Source organism: Grus americana, chromosome 2, assembly GCF_028858705.1.
Source record: "Grus americana isolate bGruAme1 chromosome 2, bGruAme1.mat, whole genome shotgun sequence".
NCBI classification, from domain to species: domain Eukaryota; kingdom Metazoa; phylum Chordata; class Aves; order Gruiformes; family Gruidae; genus Grus; species Grus americana.
Window position 1 is genome coordinate 122,337,661 of NC_072853.1, and position 19,203 is coordinate 122,356,863.

At 37.5% G+C, this 19,203-nt stretch overlaps 1 protein-coding gene across 6 annotated transcripts in view; it reads right to left on the bottom strand.

Moving 5' to 3' along the window:
* Nucleotides 1-19,203, bottom strand: part of NEK11 (NIMA related kinase 11) — a 98,056-nt gene that overhangs the window by 71,027 nt on the left and 7,826 nt on the right. For 3 of the 6 annotated variants that reach the window (XM_054814378.1, XM_054814381.1, XM_054814379.1), the window contains one exon: nucleotides 5,188-5,353. The exons of 2 other annotated variants lie outside the window; for them this stretch is intronic. In XM_054814378.1, coding sequence (XP_054670353.1) covers nucleotides 5,188-5,353 — 166 coding nt within the window. The remainder of the gene's footprint in view (nucleotides 1-5,187; nucleotides 5,354-19,203) is intronic. One more of the 6 variants, XM_054814382.1, reaches the window with a different exon arrangement.

Consider the following 19,203-nt stretch of genomic DNA (forward strand, 5'->3'; position numbering starts at 1 on the left):
TGAGGGTCTACACTGACTGGCTAATATGCAGACACCTAAATCAATTAAAATAAATCAGCCCAGCTCAGTCCAGAGAAGTTTATAAATTTGGGAAAAGCATTTCTACTTAAGTTAAACATTGCACAGTCCAGAAACACTCTTATTTATTATGCTGAAATAACCATGTCAGCATCAAAGAAACCATGCTGGTCTCTCTTAAGAATTAAGATACAGTCTCTTTAATTATGACACCTTGTCCCTCTTCCAAACTCACTTTTGTCAGAAACAAAGCAGAATTAAAGCTTTGAGAATCTGTAGCATGTGTTATTGTAAATACTTCATTAAAACTACGACGTGGTTGAGCCCCAGCCGGCAGCTGAGCACCACGCGCCGCTCACTCCCCCCTCCCCTGGCGGGCTGGGGAGGAGAACGGAAAAAAACAATGGCAAAGCCGAGGGTTGGGGTAAGGGCAGGTTACTGGGACGGCAAGGGAGAGGGGAACAATCAACAACAGCACTGATAACAGATATTCACAATGGGTGATAACAGAGAACAGTTTACCGATCCCACGACCGACCGGACACTCAGCCCGTTCCAGAGCCACGCGGAACCCACCCCTGCCCGACTGGCGCCCTTTTATGGTGAGCATGACGTCACATGGTATGGAATAGCCCCCGGCCAGCTTGGGTCACCTGTCCTGGCTCTTTGTGAAATTAACTCTGTCCTTGCCCGAACCAGGACACACTACAACTGATCTTGAACTAACACTAGAGAGGGAGCAATATGACACACAGCACGCAGTGAAAATAAACCAGAAAATATATACAGAAAAAGACTACTTGAAAACTGTAAGTCAGACATTTGGAAAAGTCAGTTGAACAGCATGATGAAAGAGGTTTTGGAGGAGACTTATATGAAAACTGTTCATTTTGCTAAAAAATAGACAGACAGTTGTCAGCTGGTTGTTTATCCAGTTTATAAAATAAATGGATTTTGTTTACAAGAATGCACATCAGTGGCAAGCGCTGTGTTGAGGTAACTAATCCCAGAGCAAAGGTACTATGTCTCATGTCTCCTTGTACTCTAGTGCCTAATTACCTTACATCAGGACAGCTTAGTCTCCCTACATCATTACTTTTACATTATACATTCTGCATAAAATCAGAGATTTTGTGTGTCATATACAAGAAAATAGTTTAACCTGTACAATTGTACCTGTACCACCATTACCCATCATCAACCCTTCCCTCCTCTGCACTGTTGACTCTCAACATTTTATCTCTTCAGCATTTCTTGGTTTTCTGTTCCCAACACCACAGTGCTTCATACTGCTGCTACAAAATAAGCAGGTTCTGTCCTTGCAGATCCATACATTCCTGTCCTGTACTTCGACATGAATTTACAGTAATTTCTGTAGTCCCTGAGGTTCTAAGTTATAATATTCAAGAGTGTGTTGAAAAAAAAAGAAAATATGTTTTGTCATATATCAAAAGTGTGTTCCCTGACAATGTCCTGCAATTTTTTAATTGAAATGTCTGAGTCATCTCATTCACTAGGGAAAGGAATATGGCTTCAGCTCTCCATCTGCCTCCCTGCTGCAGCCCAGAGAGAAGCTCTTCTGGGAACTTGGAGCTCTCAGCAGCTGCTTCCCCTTTGCAACTCCAAATGTTCAACAGCTTCCCCCTGGTTGCTTGCAGCAGAGCAGAGGAAGGAAAGAAAAAGTGTTGCTGGGTACCCTGCTGCATGGCAACCAGATGGGCTGTGTCTGAGCCTACTCACCCACCTCGAAAATAATGACTCACCTATTCCAGACAGCTGCCCCAGACCACCCAGAGCCAACTGTAGCCATAGCCCAAGACCCAGGGGCTGCTCAAATGTGTCAGCTGGCTACTGGCCACAAGGGACTGTGTGCTATCCAGGTGAGGATAGATGAAGTGCAGGAGGCTCCAATCACCGTTTCTCCCTGTGCCAATGCGCCCCCTCTCACAATCACACCTTGACATGAAAAATGCAAAGAAAGGAAGTGTAAGACCTACAAAGTTAGGCTAGTAAACACTCTCTTAAGTTGGCAGGCATTTCCTTCAAAAGGTTTAAGGAGAACAAAAGCAGCTGGATAAAGTGCTACATGTGCCCTCAAGTAACTATGGCTTTTTTACCTTGAAGCAGAGTAGACTGATCTCAATGTCCTACAATTAATTTAACTTTGATTTTGTGCCTAAAAAAGGAAAACAAAAACACATCCTAAAAGATTTCCTGAAATACTGCTGCCATGAAACTCTGAAGAAGTTTGTTAGCCCAATTTTGCATTTTGGAAGGTCAGTATAATTAAGTTCATAAGGAATTTAACAAATTAAGTACATAGGGAGTTTTCGAGCTGCGTTTTTTATTTATATGTCAAGAGTATCAAATACATCAGTAACTTTTTTAAAATAGCTTAGCGTCTAGAGCTAATAATGTGAACAGGCACCGATAACTTTAGTTATTATTTCTTTTGCTCAGATTTCCTTAGCGTATGTATACTCACATCACAGCTGAGATCACAGTGAAGAAACAGAAATAATTGTTCGGGGGAAAGTACGACTACTTCTAGTTTATGATGTATTAAAATGATGCAACTTTTAAAGTAACTACTTTGTAAAAACTGTATTTTATTGAGGTCCAATTTATGTTACAAAATGAAATCCAAGGTTCATGAGGGCATTTTTGTTTGAAATCTGACTTATTTGACAATGTTTATATTGCCTGTAAGACTTTGATTCAAGAAAACTGCCAAAGCAGCTCAACAAGATCAAAACAGAATGCATATACTTCTTTTTTACAATTTTGAGTTAATTCAGTTATAATAAAAGACATCGAGCTGAGCAATGGAGACCAATGTTCTCTTTTGTTCACAGGACAGGTATAGCACAGGGCAGCTGCATTGCAGGCTCACTCTGTGCTACTCATGTAAGAATGAACAAAGTAGTGTGGCTAATGAATAAGTCACAGTACTTTGGAGAAAACAGAATAAGGCTCAGAGGGTAGTTCTGTTTCCATGCCAACTTAATGTTTATTCTTTGTTTTGAGTCTGCCCAGGAGTACCAATTACTGCCAATATGGTAATTATTCTATGCATGAGAAACTGAATACACTAGACTTCCAAACAAGGATCAGGTAGCAATACCTTTTTCTCATTCTCAATTTATGCGCGATTTAAACAGGCATCTTTTAGGTAAAAAGATCCAAATCCCACCACGTACAAAGGCAGGTCATAGAGGTGAATATGAAAGTGTACCTTCTGCAAATACTCCCACTAAAATAAAAAAGAAACTTTATAGCACTGTGTGAAACCTTAATTTGTACTTTCCTTGTCTGAACACTTATTAAATACATTGTAATTGCTTAAATGCAATGATACTACATAGTGTGTCCTTCTGGAAAAAGAGGCACATCCTAGTGGACCAGCCGTCATTCTTGCCTGACCTAGCAGAGTCAAAACTGAAAAGATTCAGCTGCCTAGCCAATGAATCCATTTCCTCCTCCTTCATTTGCCTTGCTCTGATACGTTCTCGTGTTTAAGTATATGACTCCCAGATCCTAGGGTAACTCCGCACTGAAACATTTTCATGCAGGGTAGTTTACATTGCCTGAATAAAAAAAATTCCAAGGGGTGCTGCTGCAGCTTGTGATTACTCTGGTAATTGCTGTCATGCTCTTTTTTATTCACCTATAACTTTATTCCAGATTAAAAAAAAAAAAAGAGAGAAAAAAGCAGTGGACCAAAGCCACTAGTCCAGCTCTATCATGCTGCTGAAGGAGGCTCCTTTACTCCTATAGGTTTAACTGATCTGGTGTTGGGCCACTTTCTTCCACTGGTAGAGAGAAAATGAATCTTAGTGTATGGGAATATCTGGGCAGTTAGAATAATCCTTCAGTTCTGAGCTCTGGATTTCCACAGAGACTTGGCAATACCAAATTTCCATCAAGCCCCAGCTGTCAGATGTTCAGGGAATGACGCAAAGAGCTTCTGCATAACAGAACTGAACATTTCAGATTTAATTTAAAAAAAAAAATCCCAGAAATAAATAGGCATTTAACTGTCATCAAAGAAAGCTTCTAAGGAAGCAATGGCTGGCAGGAATAGTACTTCTTTAATTGTTTACACCAAACTCAAATGCTTGAAGAAATGGGATTAGTTAATACAAGTCTGATTTGTGGACAGGTAACCCAGTAGTCCAAGGTTATTAGCTTTCAAAGCATTTTAAATGTCTAGCAGAGCACAACCGAAGAGACTGCTTCACAGTTTCATAAAAAGATCACTGTATGTATGAGATTGTTTTTTTAACAGAGCACATCTATATTTAATACAAAGTAGGCACTTGTTTTATATAAACTCCTAAAAAGCTGGTTAAATATGTTTAAATTCTTATTTTAAAGGCTTAAGACAGATTTCAGCAATATGTTTTTAAACCAAATGCTGGAGTCAAAAAAACTGGTAACTATACTGTAGTATATCATGCTTTAATATTTATTGTATCTGCTACCCTCTGGTCTTTGACTCACACTGTTCTTCATAAAGCTAATTCTGCTACCAAACTCATTGTAACATTATATATATAGTATGGAATATCCCTTTGGCCAGCCTGGGTCAGCTGTCCTGGCTGTGCTCTCCCAGCTTCTTGTGCACCTGGCAGGGCGTGGAAAGCTGAAAGGTCCTTGACTCAGTATAAGCACAAAAACTACCTCCCAAGAACTGAAAACATCAGTGTGTTATCAGTATTATTCTCATACTAAATCCAAAAAACAGCACTATACCAGCTACTAGAAAGTAAATTAACTCGGCCAAAACCAGGACACTCATTTATATCAGATTTCATACCATGCCGCCATACTCCCAATCTCTTACCTATCAGTAGTACAAATGTGGTACAACCTTTCAGAGTTCACCCATAGATCTGGTCATGTGTCTGTGTTTAAGTCTTGTAATACTGATGATAGTGAACGAAATGAACTTGTGTTTCTAACTACCTATTTCCTCTTCCCTGGTTTCTTTGTCTATGAACTACGAGTCTCAGTGAGCAGGTAACATTGCATATTTGAACAAGTAGCAGGTGATACCAAAAGTAATAGAGCAAAATCCAAGCTAAAACATTAAAAAAACCTGCGCTAGGCTTCTTTTTAGACCCTATTTTAATGCACACATTCTGTCAAATTTCTTCAAAGTCTCACCTCACAGTATTCAGTGATAATGCAGAAACTATCTCGCTCCACAAAGCTTGCATAAAATTTAACAATGGCTGGATGGTCTAATTTGGAGAGTAGTTGTGCTTCCAGATTTGCTTCAACTGTTTCATTAGGCTTTAGGTCTCCAACAGAGATTTCCTTTAGAACCTTTCTAGAGGAAAAAAAAGAAATCTTTATATTAATAAAACCAGAAACATATAAAATGTAAAATCATGGAATGCTCAAAAGCCCATCATAATTTCTTAAAATGCAAAATAACAACATTAACCAAGTATTTGGAAACATGAAATGATGACGCAAATATGGGTAAACAAAGAGAATGCATTAAAATGCAAAGAAATATGCCAGTCACTGTAGCAATTAAACAACATTTAAAAAATACTATTTTGAAGTATTTTTCCCACTAATTCCCTACAGCACTGTTTTCTTTATGACATCTTTTCAGTGCTGTGGACTAGTACATAATAATAAACATAAATTAAAAAATCAAATCTAAGTGATTTCAAACCCACTCAGAGCATATGCTCAAGATTCATACATGAAATAAGGAGTAGCAAGTCTGGTTTTGCTCCTTCTGCCAAAGTCTCTCCATGGGGGCATGCAAAAAACCACACAGAGGGTAGTATTTTTGTTACTTTTTCTGGTGATGAACTCAAGATGCAGATTTTTTTTCCTAAAGATTGGCCTGCCCTTCACCTGAACACCTAAGAGAAAAGTGCAAATCTGGATTTGTGGCTGAAACCTAATTCGACTCTTTCAATGAATTTTAAATTTTCAGTGTTTAACGTTTGTTTTGGGACACCCTAAATCCCCTGAAAAAGGCTGAAAATATAAAGGGATTTTTCATATTCTTCAACTTCAACATGTGAACGTGCCATATGAGAATTTATAGTTCAGACTTAGTTCAGACTTAGCTGAACAGGGCACTACGAGGAAGCATATTTTACTGAGATCTTCCCAATGAAATGTTTAAAGAAGGCATACATCACACAAGGGCATGCCATTTCCATCTACTTGACCAGCCACTGAAGAATGGATCGCTGGTCTATGTCTAAAGGAGCCGTTTGAGACTATTAGAGAATATCATGGTATTTTACTGAAACTAAGTGATGAATTTCCAATAACTTTTGAATACACGGAAGGTAAGTTCCACACTGAAGGGATGTCTTCACTGTGCTTTTAGTAATTTCCCCATTCAATACTGTATGGTTGTAAAGTCACAGTAGTTAAACATGACAGCAATAAAACTACAGTAATTCACTTGATCTAAGGAAAAAAAGCTGTATTTCTTCATAAGAAAATTTCTTCCCAAATCTCAACCATCAGTTTCTGACTAACCATGCATGAATTTTTACATAAACCTGCCTAATCCCCATCTGGCAGTGTGATGAAAAAAACATGCCATTTGATTTGTCTGCATCTCTACAGACAAGCTTCACAGTACACAGACAGGTAATACCTACTGCAATCTTCTCATCTTCAGCTGACATGGGGACATTACTCCTTCCTTCTTATAGATCGTGTCAAAAAACTGACAAACAGAGTGAGTCCTTGTTAAACATCACTTAATACAAGTTTCTTGTATACCCAAGACAGCAATAAAAACCTGACGTGTTGATGTGGAGGGATAGCTTGTCATCTTAGTCACTCAGTGATTTTGATGCTGTCATCAGCTATCAGACAAGACGACAGGTGTTTTTCTTATTTAAATTAATTCCCAGAAGAAGAAATCAAGAAAATGTACTTTTTGTAAATAAGATATTGGTTTTCTGCCACACAATACTAATTCATATCTAGAGTTGGAAGTCATTTGCATCTAGAAAGAAAACTTTCATCATGCAATTGAGATTAAGCATATCTGCATGCCACCAGTATATGTGTGAACTGTTTCTGTATGTAGATAAGGTTTTATTTTACAGCATTTAATATGAAGAATATAACTAGACTTCATACTTTCTGCAATGATTTTGATATCTACTTTAGTAAATACACTTAAATCAAAATACACACTTAAACTCTATTATGATTAAGTATTGACGAAGAAGTTATGTCAGTCTCAGAAGTCTCACAGAGAAAATGGACAAGTCTCCAGATTAAAGTGGCTCTGTTCTGCTAACTTTAGAAGAAAAACAATGAAGCTAAAAGTCTTCAGTCAGAATTTCATATATGTAAGTTAACTATACTTTTCACTATATAAAGCACTTAAGTAGTGCTTAAATTCACTCTACCTAATTTCAGTTTTTACACAAGTATTTTCTACCTTCACAGGCAGCTAAAATGGGCACTTTCTGTGATTTACAGGACTCCTAAGATAATTCAAATTTGGCATCCCTAGTGATGTCAAATAGGCTGATAAATCCATAAGCTGATAGACTTTCTGTCTATAAAAAAAAAGGTTAGCAATCATAAGAAAAGAAAAATTTTTTCTTAGCTAAACAATCCTGACTGCATTTCCCCTCTACCAAGAGAGCCCGGCTCTACACTTCAAAAGAGACAAAACATTTCATTTCATATGATCCAATCTGAATTTTAAGGTTGGCTTACAATAAAGAGTAAGTTATCACTGCTCGTAATTCAGCTATAGTACTTGTGTATCATCTGCTGAAAATCTGCATGCATTGAACAGTTTAGAAACATGTAGTTAGGTTACACAAAGTATTATAAACAAAACTTGTGAGGCATGTATATGATGGATATTGGGAATAATAGACTCTCCTGTTAAGATTTTGTCAAAGCTCCATCTACAGTACAGAGGAAGTTTTTCATAAATTCTGCCCCTATATTTTCTGCCACTTCAGCCCAAATATTAAATAGGACTTAAGGGGTCCAAAACTATTTGCATGAACTAAGAAATCATAGACTTAGCTGACACATACAGAAAAACAGGTAAAACAGTAAAATGTTGATACCCTCTAAATGTAGAAACTACCCCTTTTGATATAATGCTCAAATGGATGTTCTAATTTAAATTTATTTATTATAAATTGCACTTAATTTGGAATATAGACACATAAGGAGATAACTTTGTTATACAAGGAAGGGGTAGCAGATATCCTGAATGTAAATTTAAAACAATAGCCTCTGGATTTTAACTGTGTGGAAAAAAAACCCTTAGCCTTGCAATTTAATAGTGTAAAGACAATTCAGACTTTATCTTGAACTGACCACAACAGAAAGCCTTGTAGTGAATGCATTCACATCTTAAGAGTAAAAAGCGCAAGCTGTCACTATTTACATCCAGCCTGGAGAAGCTGGGGCTGGTACCGATAACAGCAGCCGTCCCCTCCGGCGTGGGAAAATAACACGAGAGATAAGCCCACTCCCCACAGTACAGAAAGCAGCTCCGTTGCCTCCCCAGTGCCGGTGCCTGGGCACAATCACAGACCTTCCCCGGGAATACCTTCTGGCTTCCAGCAACCTTCCTGGCTTGCATCGTCACGCTTTGAAACCCAGCCAGACCGTGTCTGAAAGCGCAATAACGTGGAGCAAATGGGGATAAATAGACCAAGACTTAAGAGAAAAAGAAGCACGAAGGTAGAATCCTCCAGGATGGAGACACGAAGTGGGAATCCTTTTTTGAGCTTTACTAGGGACTGACAATATGCCACAGCAGTGTTTATCTCAGTCTATTTGCACTGATCTAAAATTAAATGTTTTACAACCCATCTGGTATTTGTTTACATTGATGACATACTTTATTATTCTATAATTTGGTTTATTGGATCAGATGCAATTCTTAAAAGACAACAGCCTTTCTCAAAATGCACTCCGTTTATTGAGTAAACTGCAACATGAATTATTGACTAGTGTCATGGTTTTGCCAGCACAACTAGGTACATTTGCTTGCTGATAATGAAGTAAAAGAAATACAACTGTTTTAATGTCAAGAATAAATACGTCTAATAAAATACCACAGAGAAGGTGTGCTCTAGGAATATATGACCAAAATTTGAAGGTTTTAATTAAATAGAAACTTAATTTTACACAGGCAGTTGTTCAGTTAATTGTGGCCTGACATTAGCAAGACCTGCTGGCAGGTAATCAGTGTGCAAAGCTGGGAATTTATCATTCCATATAGTTTATATTTCCAAGTCACCCTGACTTCAATATAGAGAGTTGTGGTGTAACCCGTAACTGTGTATTGTATTTCTACTCACTCTGACCTTTTAGGGCTACCTGTTCACCTTGGTAACTCCTCAGTACAAGTACCACCTGCAACTCCGTAAAAATGTATCACCTCGTACTGGCTCTGTAATTGGATCTAAAATTGGTCATAAACAATAAAATTAAAGGATTGCCTGTCTAATAAATGATGTCTTAAATTCTATTTATCAAATGGCAAACAGATAAAGTATGGTACTACAAATGGGGACCAAAACGAAGAACAGGCAACAACCCTCCCTCACATACAAGTCCTGCCCGCACAACAGCTTCCACCGTATTAAAACTGTTTGGGAAATTCAGTCACAAGGACACCATCTGCATACAGACAAAATGAAGTCACCCATTATTACTACTTCTCACAGTCAGTAACTTTCTAGAGTATTGCACAGTTGATGAGATTTGCACACAACAGCCAACAGTGTAGTTCTAAAATCATAATTTTAGATTTCTGTTGATAACTTCCACACTGAAAATATTGTATTATTTGAATCTAATTTTTGATATATAGTCCTGCCTGTCCCCAACTTAACTGCCCTTTTTGTACAGTTTACATCTGGATATTACAGATTCCCCTTGATTTGACATTCCACTGTGCACATGAGGTACTCCTCATGTAAAGTTACTTGCCCGCTGTCAGGCATTACAGTTTCCTCACGTTTCCTTTCAGAGCTCTCACGTTTGCACTTTTGCACATCCAGCTTTTAATTGCAATTAAGATACTTTACTGATTTTATATGGCACCCTGTTGCCTGGAATCTACTTCCCCTCACTTAGGCTGGTCTTCTAGTTCCACTGTAATTTTCATCTTATCCATACCCATCATACATACAGCTATCCTTTTATTAATAATCTTACCAGATTTCTCTGCCTAGTGTCAGTGACTGGCTTTCCTGCAGTTTACAGCTTAGTATAAAAAATTCAAATAATCATTCTTTCCATTGTATTTTATCAATTATATTTTGAGCACCAGTATCTGCATACTTAGATAATTTAAAGACATTCATTCACCTGTGAGGGAAAGAAGGAGCCGGTGAAACCATAAGATGCAAAAAGTCAGTATACACAAATCAGTCCTACCTAGAACAAATACTTGGTTTTAGTTAAGGAAAGAAACACTCACAGTAAATTAAGAGCACTTGATTTCTGTGGGAAAAATCAAAAAGATTAGCACACTTCCGATGAAAAACAATGAGTGCTGTTTGCTATTCCTAGTTACATATATGTTCACTCATTAGCCAAAACATTTCAAACCTAAGTATTACTACACAGCTTCTTAAATCAAATCTTGGGTTCCTTTTATCATTCCCATGGCCATTACTGATTTATTAGTGAAGCCATAAACCCATTTCAATCCTAAGTATCGCTGCATAACTCCTTAAATCAAATGCTGGGCTTCTTTTGTCATCACCATGGACACTACTGATTTATTAGAAAGCCATAACAATTGTCAATGACTGTTTTTTCCTATCCTCCAAAATAGCCTATTTGTGCTGTTCATGAATGTTCATAAACATCGAGAACTAATCCCTGAGTTAACCGCTAAGAATTCAGTCACTATATGAGCACTGTAATATCCGTAGATGGATTAAATATAATTTCTTTTCCAAATAAGCACTTTAAAGAATTTACCAGTGCTTAAATATCTTTGAATGGTGATGAGATTTCATAAATTTACAAGTGAAATGGATGATTCACTTTTCATTTCCATCAGCAAGTCACAATTATAGCACCTACAAACATTTTTTGAGCTGCCTAATTTCCAAATGCTCTAACATATGCACTAACTCTGAACAGTTCAGCTCATGATGTAAACAGTTTATGGTTATTTGAAAATTAACAGTTCCTAATTAGTATCCCAAAGAAATGAGAATATATTTTCTAGGACAAGATCATGAAAGAGAACACTGTTGAAATAAATTACCTTCAAGGAATATACAGCTTATATAATTTTCTTCTGCACTGAGCAAAATCTCACATATACAAAGGGGCATACTTCAAATTATTTTTGGTCAGCCATATGTGCCAATGTCAGGAAAAAAAAATCAATAATTTTAAAGCAAAGCAGAGTACTTGTGTTATCTTCCACAGAACTGAACAAGCCATATTACTACTGCACGAAAGCACCATTAACATTATTTATTTAGATATTCAAAGGTATTTATTTTGAATAATTCTTTGGGACACCTTGGGTTGTCATCTACACTGATTAAAATTACAAAATAGAAGTGGATATTGATGAAAAAGGAAGAATTTTCCTCTAAAGCCATGTTTTTGAAACCTAGAATTTTTTTTTCCTCTACAGAAATGAAAAAATAAAATGTAATTACACTTATAGTCTATTCGTATGTTTCAGCTCTAAATCAAATACTAACAGACTGTGATTGAACTGAAGAAATTTGTGTCTACTCGGGAAAATTATTAATAATTATTATGGGGTACAGACTAAATGCCTGTGAATGTACTTTTTTTTTTAGCAATACTTTCATCTCTTCATGTTGCATTATCACCATCTACTGTTCATTCATCCTTTTTTCTGCAGCCTAGTCTTGTTTAAGAATGTAATTAAATGTCACGCTGCTACTAACCTAAATGGAATTTGAAAGAGAAACGTGACAAGGACTAAATAATTTGTTTATTCTCTGTATCTTTGAAGACTTAATTCCATCAAACATCAAATAATCTAAACTAAACCAGGCATTTCTCCATTGCCATTTCATTACACATACTGGATACATTTCACTATTACCTGCTCTGCTAATTAACATTCCCCTTCAGAAAAAGAACATACCTTTAGAGAACTAAAGCTTGGATGGAGCATTTTGTTTTTGAGCATTATAATATGATTAAACATCTCACAATTGTCTTGTTATGTTTCTTCACCTTGCAGCCTTGGGCTACAGAATCTGCCAAAAAGAATTGTGCTTATATAGGAATTAGTTTAAGTTTTGAAATTAGTTTCAATTAGAAATTTTGAAGAGACCCTCATATCACCTGATCTAGTTTCTTTACAGAAAACAGACAATTTTGAAGAACACGAAGTTGCAACAAAGGGAAACCAGGCACACTAATAATTGCTATAAGAATGCATTCCATAGAAATGCAACTACAACATTTCGGCATGTAAAGTTTAATTGGTTCTTTGCTGCATGTAAATATATTTGTAATCAGAATTATGTTCCTTTCAATGTTGCAAGGATATTTATATCAACAGTATTGTCCCTTCAGTGGAACTAATTCCCACAACTAATTTAAATACTAATTGCTGCAACTTTAATGAGAAAACTCACTCTTCCTACATGTCTCTTTCCAGCAGGCATCTCCTTCAATGTTTATTTCTGATATGCGTTGAATTATCTATGATGCAAAAAGGGGGGGGACAGGGGGAGATAAAGATAAAAGGATAGTTTATAGCTTTACAAAAGCATATTACTACATAGTCTACAATCAAAGGCAAAGGAAATGAAGCAATGCTGAGGAAATTAATTGTGTATAACATCTACTGTTAGATAAAAATCTTTTAATACTTTCTAGCCCTCCTGAGTATGATATTGTGGTCTTAGAAATCAGTGAAACATGGGCAATTCAAAAATGAAGCAACTACCCAGCAACATTGAAAAGTTACTTTAGAACAGAGGAAGGGCACACCATGCATGTAAGAGAAACAATGAACTAGGAACTACATTTACTAATGTGTCACATAAGCACAACAAAAACAAACCAACCAACCAAACAAAACCAAACAGAAAAAAAAGAAGGAAAAATACACTGACTGTCCAGCAAATCCAGAATTTATTCCACTCACTGCAGCAGTTTTCTCATTACAATGTACTGAATGCAACAAAGAGCCAGCAGGCTCATTCTGCATGGAAAAAACTACGATATCCTTGATGCAGACTTAAAACACCTTGCCAACAAGGGTAAACTGCCACAAGATACAATAGATAGGCATATTCAAATATTGCAAACACATACTGTATCTTTGAGGCGGGTGGTCACACTTTGACCTAAAGTAATAATGCTGTACCTCTCCATTTTCTTAATAAAGCTAGCTTACAAATGCATAAAAACTAAACAGCAGTTTTAACAAAATGAATGAGACAGAAGCGAGCTCAAGGCATTTGCTTAATTACAAAATCATTAAATTCTGTCTCTGCCGTGCACCTCAAAGAGCCAGTAATTTACCAACAATGCCTTAAGCACAATTCTCTGCTCAATGTTGAAAATAATGCTTGCAAATACTTTGAAAAACGATGAACTTAACCATCAGCACCACTCACCGCCTGCACACAAGATCACAACGTGGCAGGTGCTGCAGCACCAAGTTCCCAGGAGCTCAGCTCTGTGGGGGGATGAGATTTAGAGTAAACCCAAGAAATATTTTCTTTAAGGAATTTTGCCTCCCACTCACGTAAATTAAAGACCTAGTTAGAATACACTCCAGTCAAATCGACAAATCTCACTGGAAATGAAAAACTAGGCTATTTGGCCAAAGAAAGGTATACTAAAAGGAGAGGGGTAAAAAAAAAACCAAAAAAACACAAACCAAAAAACACCCCAAAAAACCACAATAATACCACCAAAGCTCAAAAAGATGAGCAGAGTTAAAGGTTGTATCAGACATGGCTGCAAAGGATTTTCACAGGCACCTACGTTACACCAGCTGAACGAAAGGTCCTGAGATGTTCTGAGTACTCACCCTTTGATTTCAAAGAATGCACAGAATATCAGGTTTTACATTTTTTGAAAGTGAGGGAACTAAAAATTTTAACAAAGGAATTGCTTGTGCAAAGGCCTGCAGCATGGCTGTAGCTTTTAATTGCCAAATCCATCACCAGCATGGGCAGTATAAAATCTCACACCTGTGCCCCAATACCAAGCTACCCTGCAGTCCGCACTAGAGACTTATCCAGCACAGGCACTTTCCAAACTTTCTTACACTGAGCTCTGAATAAATTGTTTCAGTGCGAGATGGTCCATTTCTTGGGTTCGGCTGTGTTATAACCATCAATTTGGTTATTCTACCAATTTTAGCAGAGCATCGCTCTGCAAAGATGCATGTGCGCGTCTGTTTCCATAGCTTTGTGGTAGCTGCGCGTAAGCGTAGCTTTACTCGAGAGAGGAACGCAGAGCTGTAGTAGGCTCTAATGGTAGCGCCCATCTTCTGTACCTGTGTTGTACTTCGGTACTACCACATTCTAACTGCAAGGTAGGTCTGCAGCTCCTTAACTCCATGTGCCAAAGGTCGGTGAGGAACCCTACAGTGCCACGCTGGGCTGCAGGAAAAAGCTAGGCACAGACAGGGATGCAGGTGGTGGGGACTGAAGCATCCTCTCACAGAGTCTCCAGTGAGAACTGCTTTGACTGAGCCTGGTGCTATCAAACTGGTCTCTGAACCAGTACTGGCCTACACTAGAAATAATCTGAAACAACTGTGGCCATAGCTGCAACTGCCTACTAAAGTCAAAGCTAAACATTTACAGTTTTGCTCTCCGGCAACGTCCATTTGCAGGTGTACTCTTAAACTAAGGCACAAGAGCATCAGCCACTGTGGCAGAGGTTTCAGCAAGGACTGGCTTGGCTAGGTCTTGGCTCCCGTAGCATCGTTCACAGAACGTGAGTGTCATGCTCAGTCACTCAAGTGGGAAGCTCATGAAGGCTAACTTCTTAAACTGCTCTAGCTAAATCAGCAAAACTTCTCTGTCAATGCTCTTATTATCTCTTATTTGGGGCTGAGAATGACTGTACACCTTAGCAGCGATGGCAGCTCAGCTGATACATGGTAGGTAGCCTAGGCCTTACATGAAGAAGCAAAGGCACACTTGACTGAACTAAGCGAAAGATGGTTCGCTAAGAAAAGCTCATTTAAAAATAAGCAGTAATCAGGAAGGTCCTACAGGAAATGCAGCTTTGTTCAGTTTCCAAGGAGATCATGAATATCTGCTCACAAATCTAAAATGACCTGATGGAGTCTAGGTTTAATTTCTAGTTTTTATTATTAAATGAAGGAGAAGAAAAAAGAAAATCAGCACAATTAGACAAACATGCACACAACTGGCAAGGAGTCATTTGTTACTGTTTTAATCATTCCAGTGTCAAATGAATTGGAATACCTTCAGAGAAGCAGACAGCAAACACAGGGATCTGCTGACTGTCACTCGGATGTTCATAAGTTACAAAACTCTTCCACCTTTAGATTTTTATTTCATTTGCTATAAGAAGTCATAAATAATTGAAAGTCATGTGATAAATTATTCAGCTAAGCGCACAGTTTCCAAGGAATCATAGCATGACTCTGGATTAATGGTATAATGCAAGTCAGACACAGAAGCTGAGCTGACACCCCACAATTACCACATATAGGAGCAGACCAGGGAGTTTGGCGCTTCTCAGCGTGTGCTTTCCACCACGGGGATGTATAAGTACCTTGTGAATATTTACGAACTAGAAGTCCCTATTGCCTACTGTGTACTTCAGCTGCTTGCCCGTGCATGGTTAGGAATCAGTGAAACTTAACCCAGAGCTTCACTTGGCACGATTGATTAGGAGATTTATTATCTGTAAGTGATAGCACTGTTCTTCAAGACTACTGCTGAACGTAAATCTCTAAAAGACTTTAACTGTTATGATTAGCTGATAAACTACTCACGGGGACTGGGATAGAAGTGACTACAGGGATATTACTATTAGTTGTAAAAATGCTGGTACAATCCTGCTACATTCTTTATACAAACCAAGTTACCTAATTATTTTGGGTAGGTCTAGGTCCATGATGTCCAGAAACAAAAGCAAACTCCTCAAAAATTGAGACAGACTTTTACAAAATCACGAGTGAGTGAAGAATCTGGAAAAAAAAAAGAGCAAAACCAAAAAAACCAAAATCCCAAAACACTCAAACACCTGCAGATGTCCTGCATTTTCAAGGTGATTTGTAAATTGAAGTAAATTTTCTCTGAATGTACCAATAAAAAAAGGTGACAATTCATTTACAAAAATTCATATAAACTGTTTCCTAGACACAATATTGAAATGCCTTCCTTCGCTTCATCATTAGAGATTGCATTTGAGCAGATCATTGAGATAGTTTTATAAGACAGTACTGGCTTGATAACTAGTGAGCTGCTAAATAAGTTTCACTTGTAATTTTTCCAATGAAATTGGCATTGTATCCACACATAGGTGTGACTTGAATTTCCTATCAAATAAGATCTAATAAGCTTCAAAGGATTTATATATTATATCTTAGCAAAGAACTGATGGTAGATATTAAAGATCAAGTACACTGGAAAGTTGCAGAAGAATTCATAGTTTAATTGTCCCACCAGTGTTTCCAAATTTTTCCAATTGTCCTAAGTTTAGCAGCCTTGTCTACCAAGGAAAAAACTGCCTATCTAGCAATCACTACTCAACCTAGGGAGTTACCATCCATATTCAACCAAATCTGTCAGAAGGGTAGCAATTTCAAGATCTTAAGGTGACTTTTTTTAATGATCTAAGTAGGAGGTGCAAGAGCCTTAGTAACCCCTGGATCTCAAAAGTTATACATTGTTTGAGCTGCCAAATGGCCAATATTACATATAACAATCATTTCATCTGTGCATGTGCTATGGGACTACCATAGCTTGATCTGTCTCTTTTCCAACCACTAATTAGAGAATACAGAAGGAAAACACATATATTGGAGGGATACGAGAGGGAAGGGAGAAGCTGGAGCTAAGATTACAGGAAGTAAACAGGGGACATTCCAGAAAAAGGAATGTTGTCATAACATGTGTGGTGAAAAAGTAGGGCTTCTTGTGGTAGGATAAAGGGACAGACGATGCAAGCCTCCAGGAAACTAGGCTTCCTTCCTGCCAGGCACAGAACAGCTTGTTTCCAAACTACAGAACTTACCCCCATGACATTAGGCTCTAGATGAGGATCGAGCATCTACAGTATAACTAAAGGTTTTGCTAGTATTTAGCAAGATCAAGACATCAAGGAGTGATTTCTCAAGTAGTGGCCCAGTTATTTTCCTGGCATACTACAGCCTCGCTGCATGAACACAGGCAAACTGTTTAACCTGCCTGTTTATTGTCCATTTGCAAACTTGATAAAAATATTTCACAGCTCTAAAAAGTACTTCCACATCCTGGAATGGAAAAGGTGCTAAACACATGCAAAGAGTCCTTCTAAACAGACAGTATTCCACAGTGGGCATACATGGGTCTAGAAAAGTGACTCAGTAACACTCTTTGTCCTTTGCTAGTGACATTAAATTAATGTAAAGAAAAAAATGATACTTAGGTACAAATTCATTACTGGAGCAACTTAACAAAAGAGGAAAATGAACAAAAATACATAAGAAGTAGTTTTTACCCAAATTAATTTATTTATTTAATTTACCAGTTTTTTCTTCTTAAAAGAGTCAAACCCAGAGCCTCTAAAAATTTGTGAAACTAATGGGTAACTAGTGACGTGCATCCCCATCTAACATGCCTAAATTCAGCTCAAACCCTGGAAAAGATTAAAAACCACAGCAAATATTTGCAGGAGCATCCAATCCTTATTTGGACTCTATTAGCTAAATCAGTTTGCAATTTGAAATAAAGATTTGCCAAAGCTCATTTTAGAGCCTACTAGAATGGAAAAGCAGTGTCAACATTAAGCAAATCAATCTCAATTTTAATGAATGTACAGTACCTGGCTCAAAACCAGTAGATTTGCAAATATCTAACAGGGAAAATGTCAAATAATACACAAACCAAGCCATTCTGTGTAAATTGGAATTAAGAAGCTTGGTTTTGTACAAACATGTCCTTTGTGTTTAACTGACTTTAGGGTCTAAGATGATATAAATTCTGACCATAGTTCCTTCCAAAAGTGGGGGAAATTGATGATCTCTCTCTCCTGTATGGATTGTCTAGTACATGAGAAATTTCTTTCATAGTGAAGAATCTCCCACGTTCTGGCCTTTCTCTTTATGAGGGCATTCATTTTGTTCTCTACTCCACTGTTTTCACATAAGTTGCAGGAACTTCTATCTTTGAGATGTTTAACCCTCTGCCATACTTGATGAGCATCATCCAACAGGATCAAAAGCTCTGCAGAAGATGTACAGCAGATGGCGTAACTTTCTACACAAACATGGAAGACAAAAGTCACCTTCCCTAGCCATAAATCTGAAAACAAGAACTTGCATTCTTCTTTTTAGAACATTATTATGAAATTCAGAAAAAGTTACTAATCACATGTCTACACAAAGCAGATATCTCAGAATGAGGAAAGTGTGATTCTTACATCTAACAGCCAGTCTGAAATAACCCCATGGTGGCACCATGCCACTCCAGAATACTACTCACGGGTTTGGTTTTCTCCCTCTCTATTGTGGATAACATACCTTGGAAAAACATAAAACAAACAATACCAGCAGAGAAGCTATTGGTCAGTAAACTTAAATGTGAGCAGAATCTACGAGAGCGTATTTAAGAATATATGATGACTTGCAACTATTATTTTCTAAAGGAAAATGGAGTTCATTGACACAAGAAGATGTATTGTGTGACCAGGGATCTTCCTGGCTTAGGCATTCAGGTGTTTAGCTACCACTGTAACTGACAGCTGGTTACACCAGGATATAATTTTCTAGTTGAGATAGGGTAGAAGGCCAAATTAGAACAAAAAGGGTTTTCACAGTCACCTAAAAATAAAGAAGGCAAAACTACAGAAATCACACAGGACTACAAACATAAAAAGTTACCAGAAAATACAATTAACAAAAAAATACAAATAAGGAAGTTAAAGCAACAGGCAAGGAACACGTACAATGCAGCACTTAAGAGAGACCTTCAGTAAAAGACC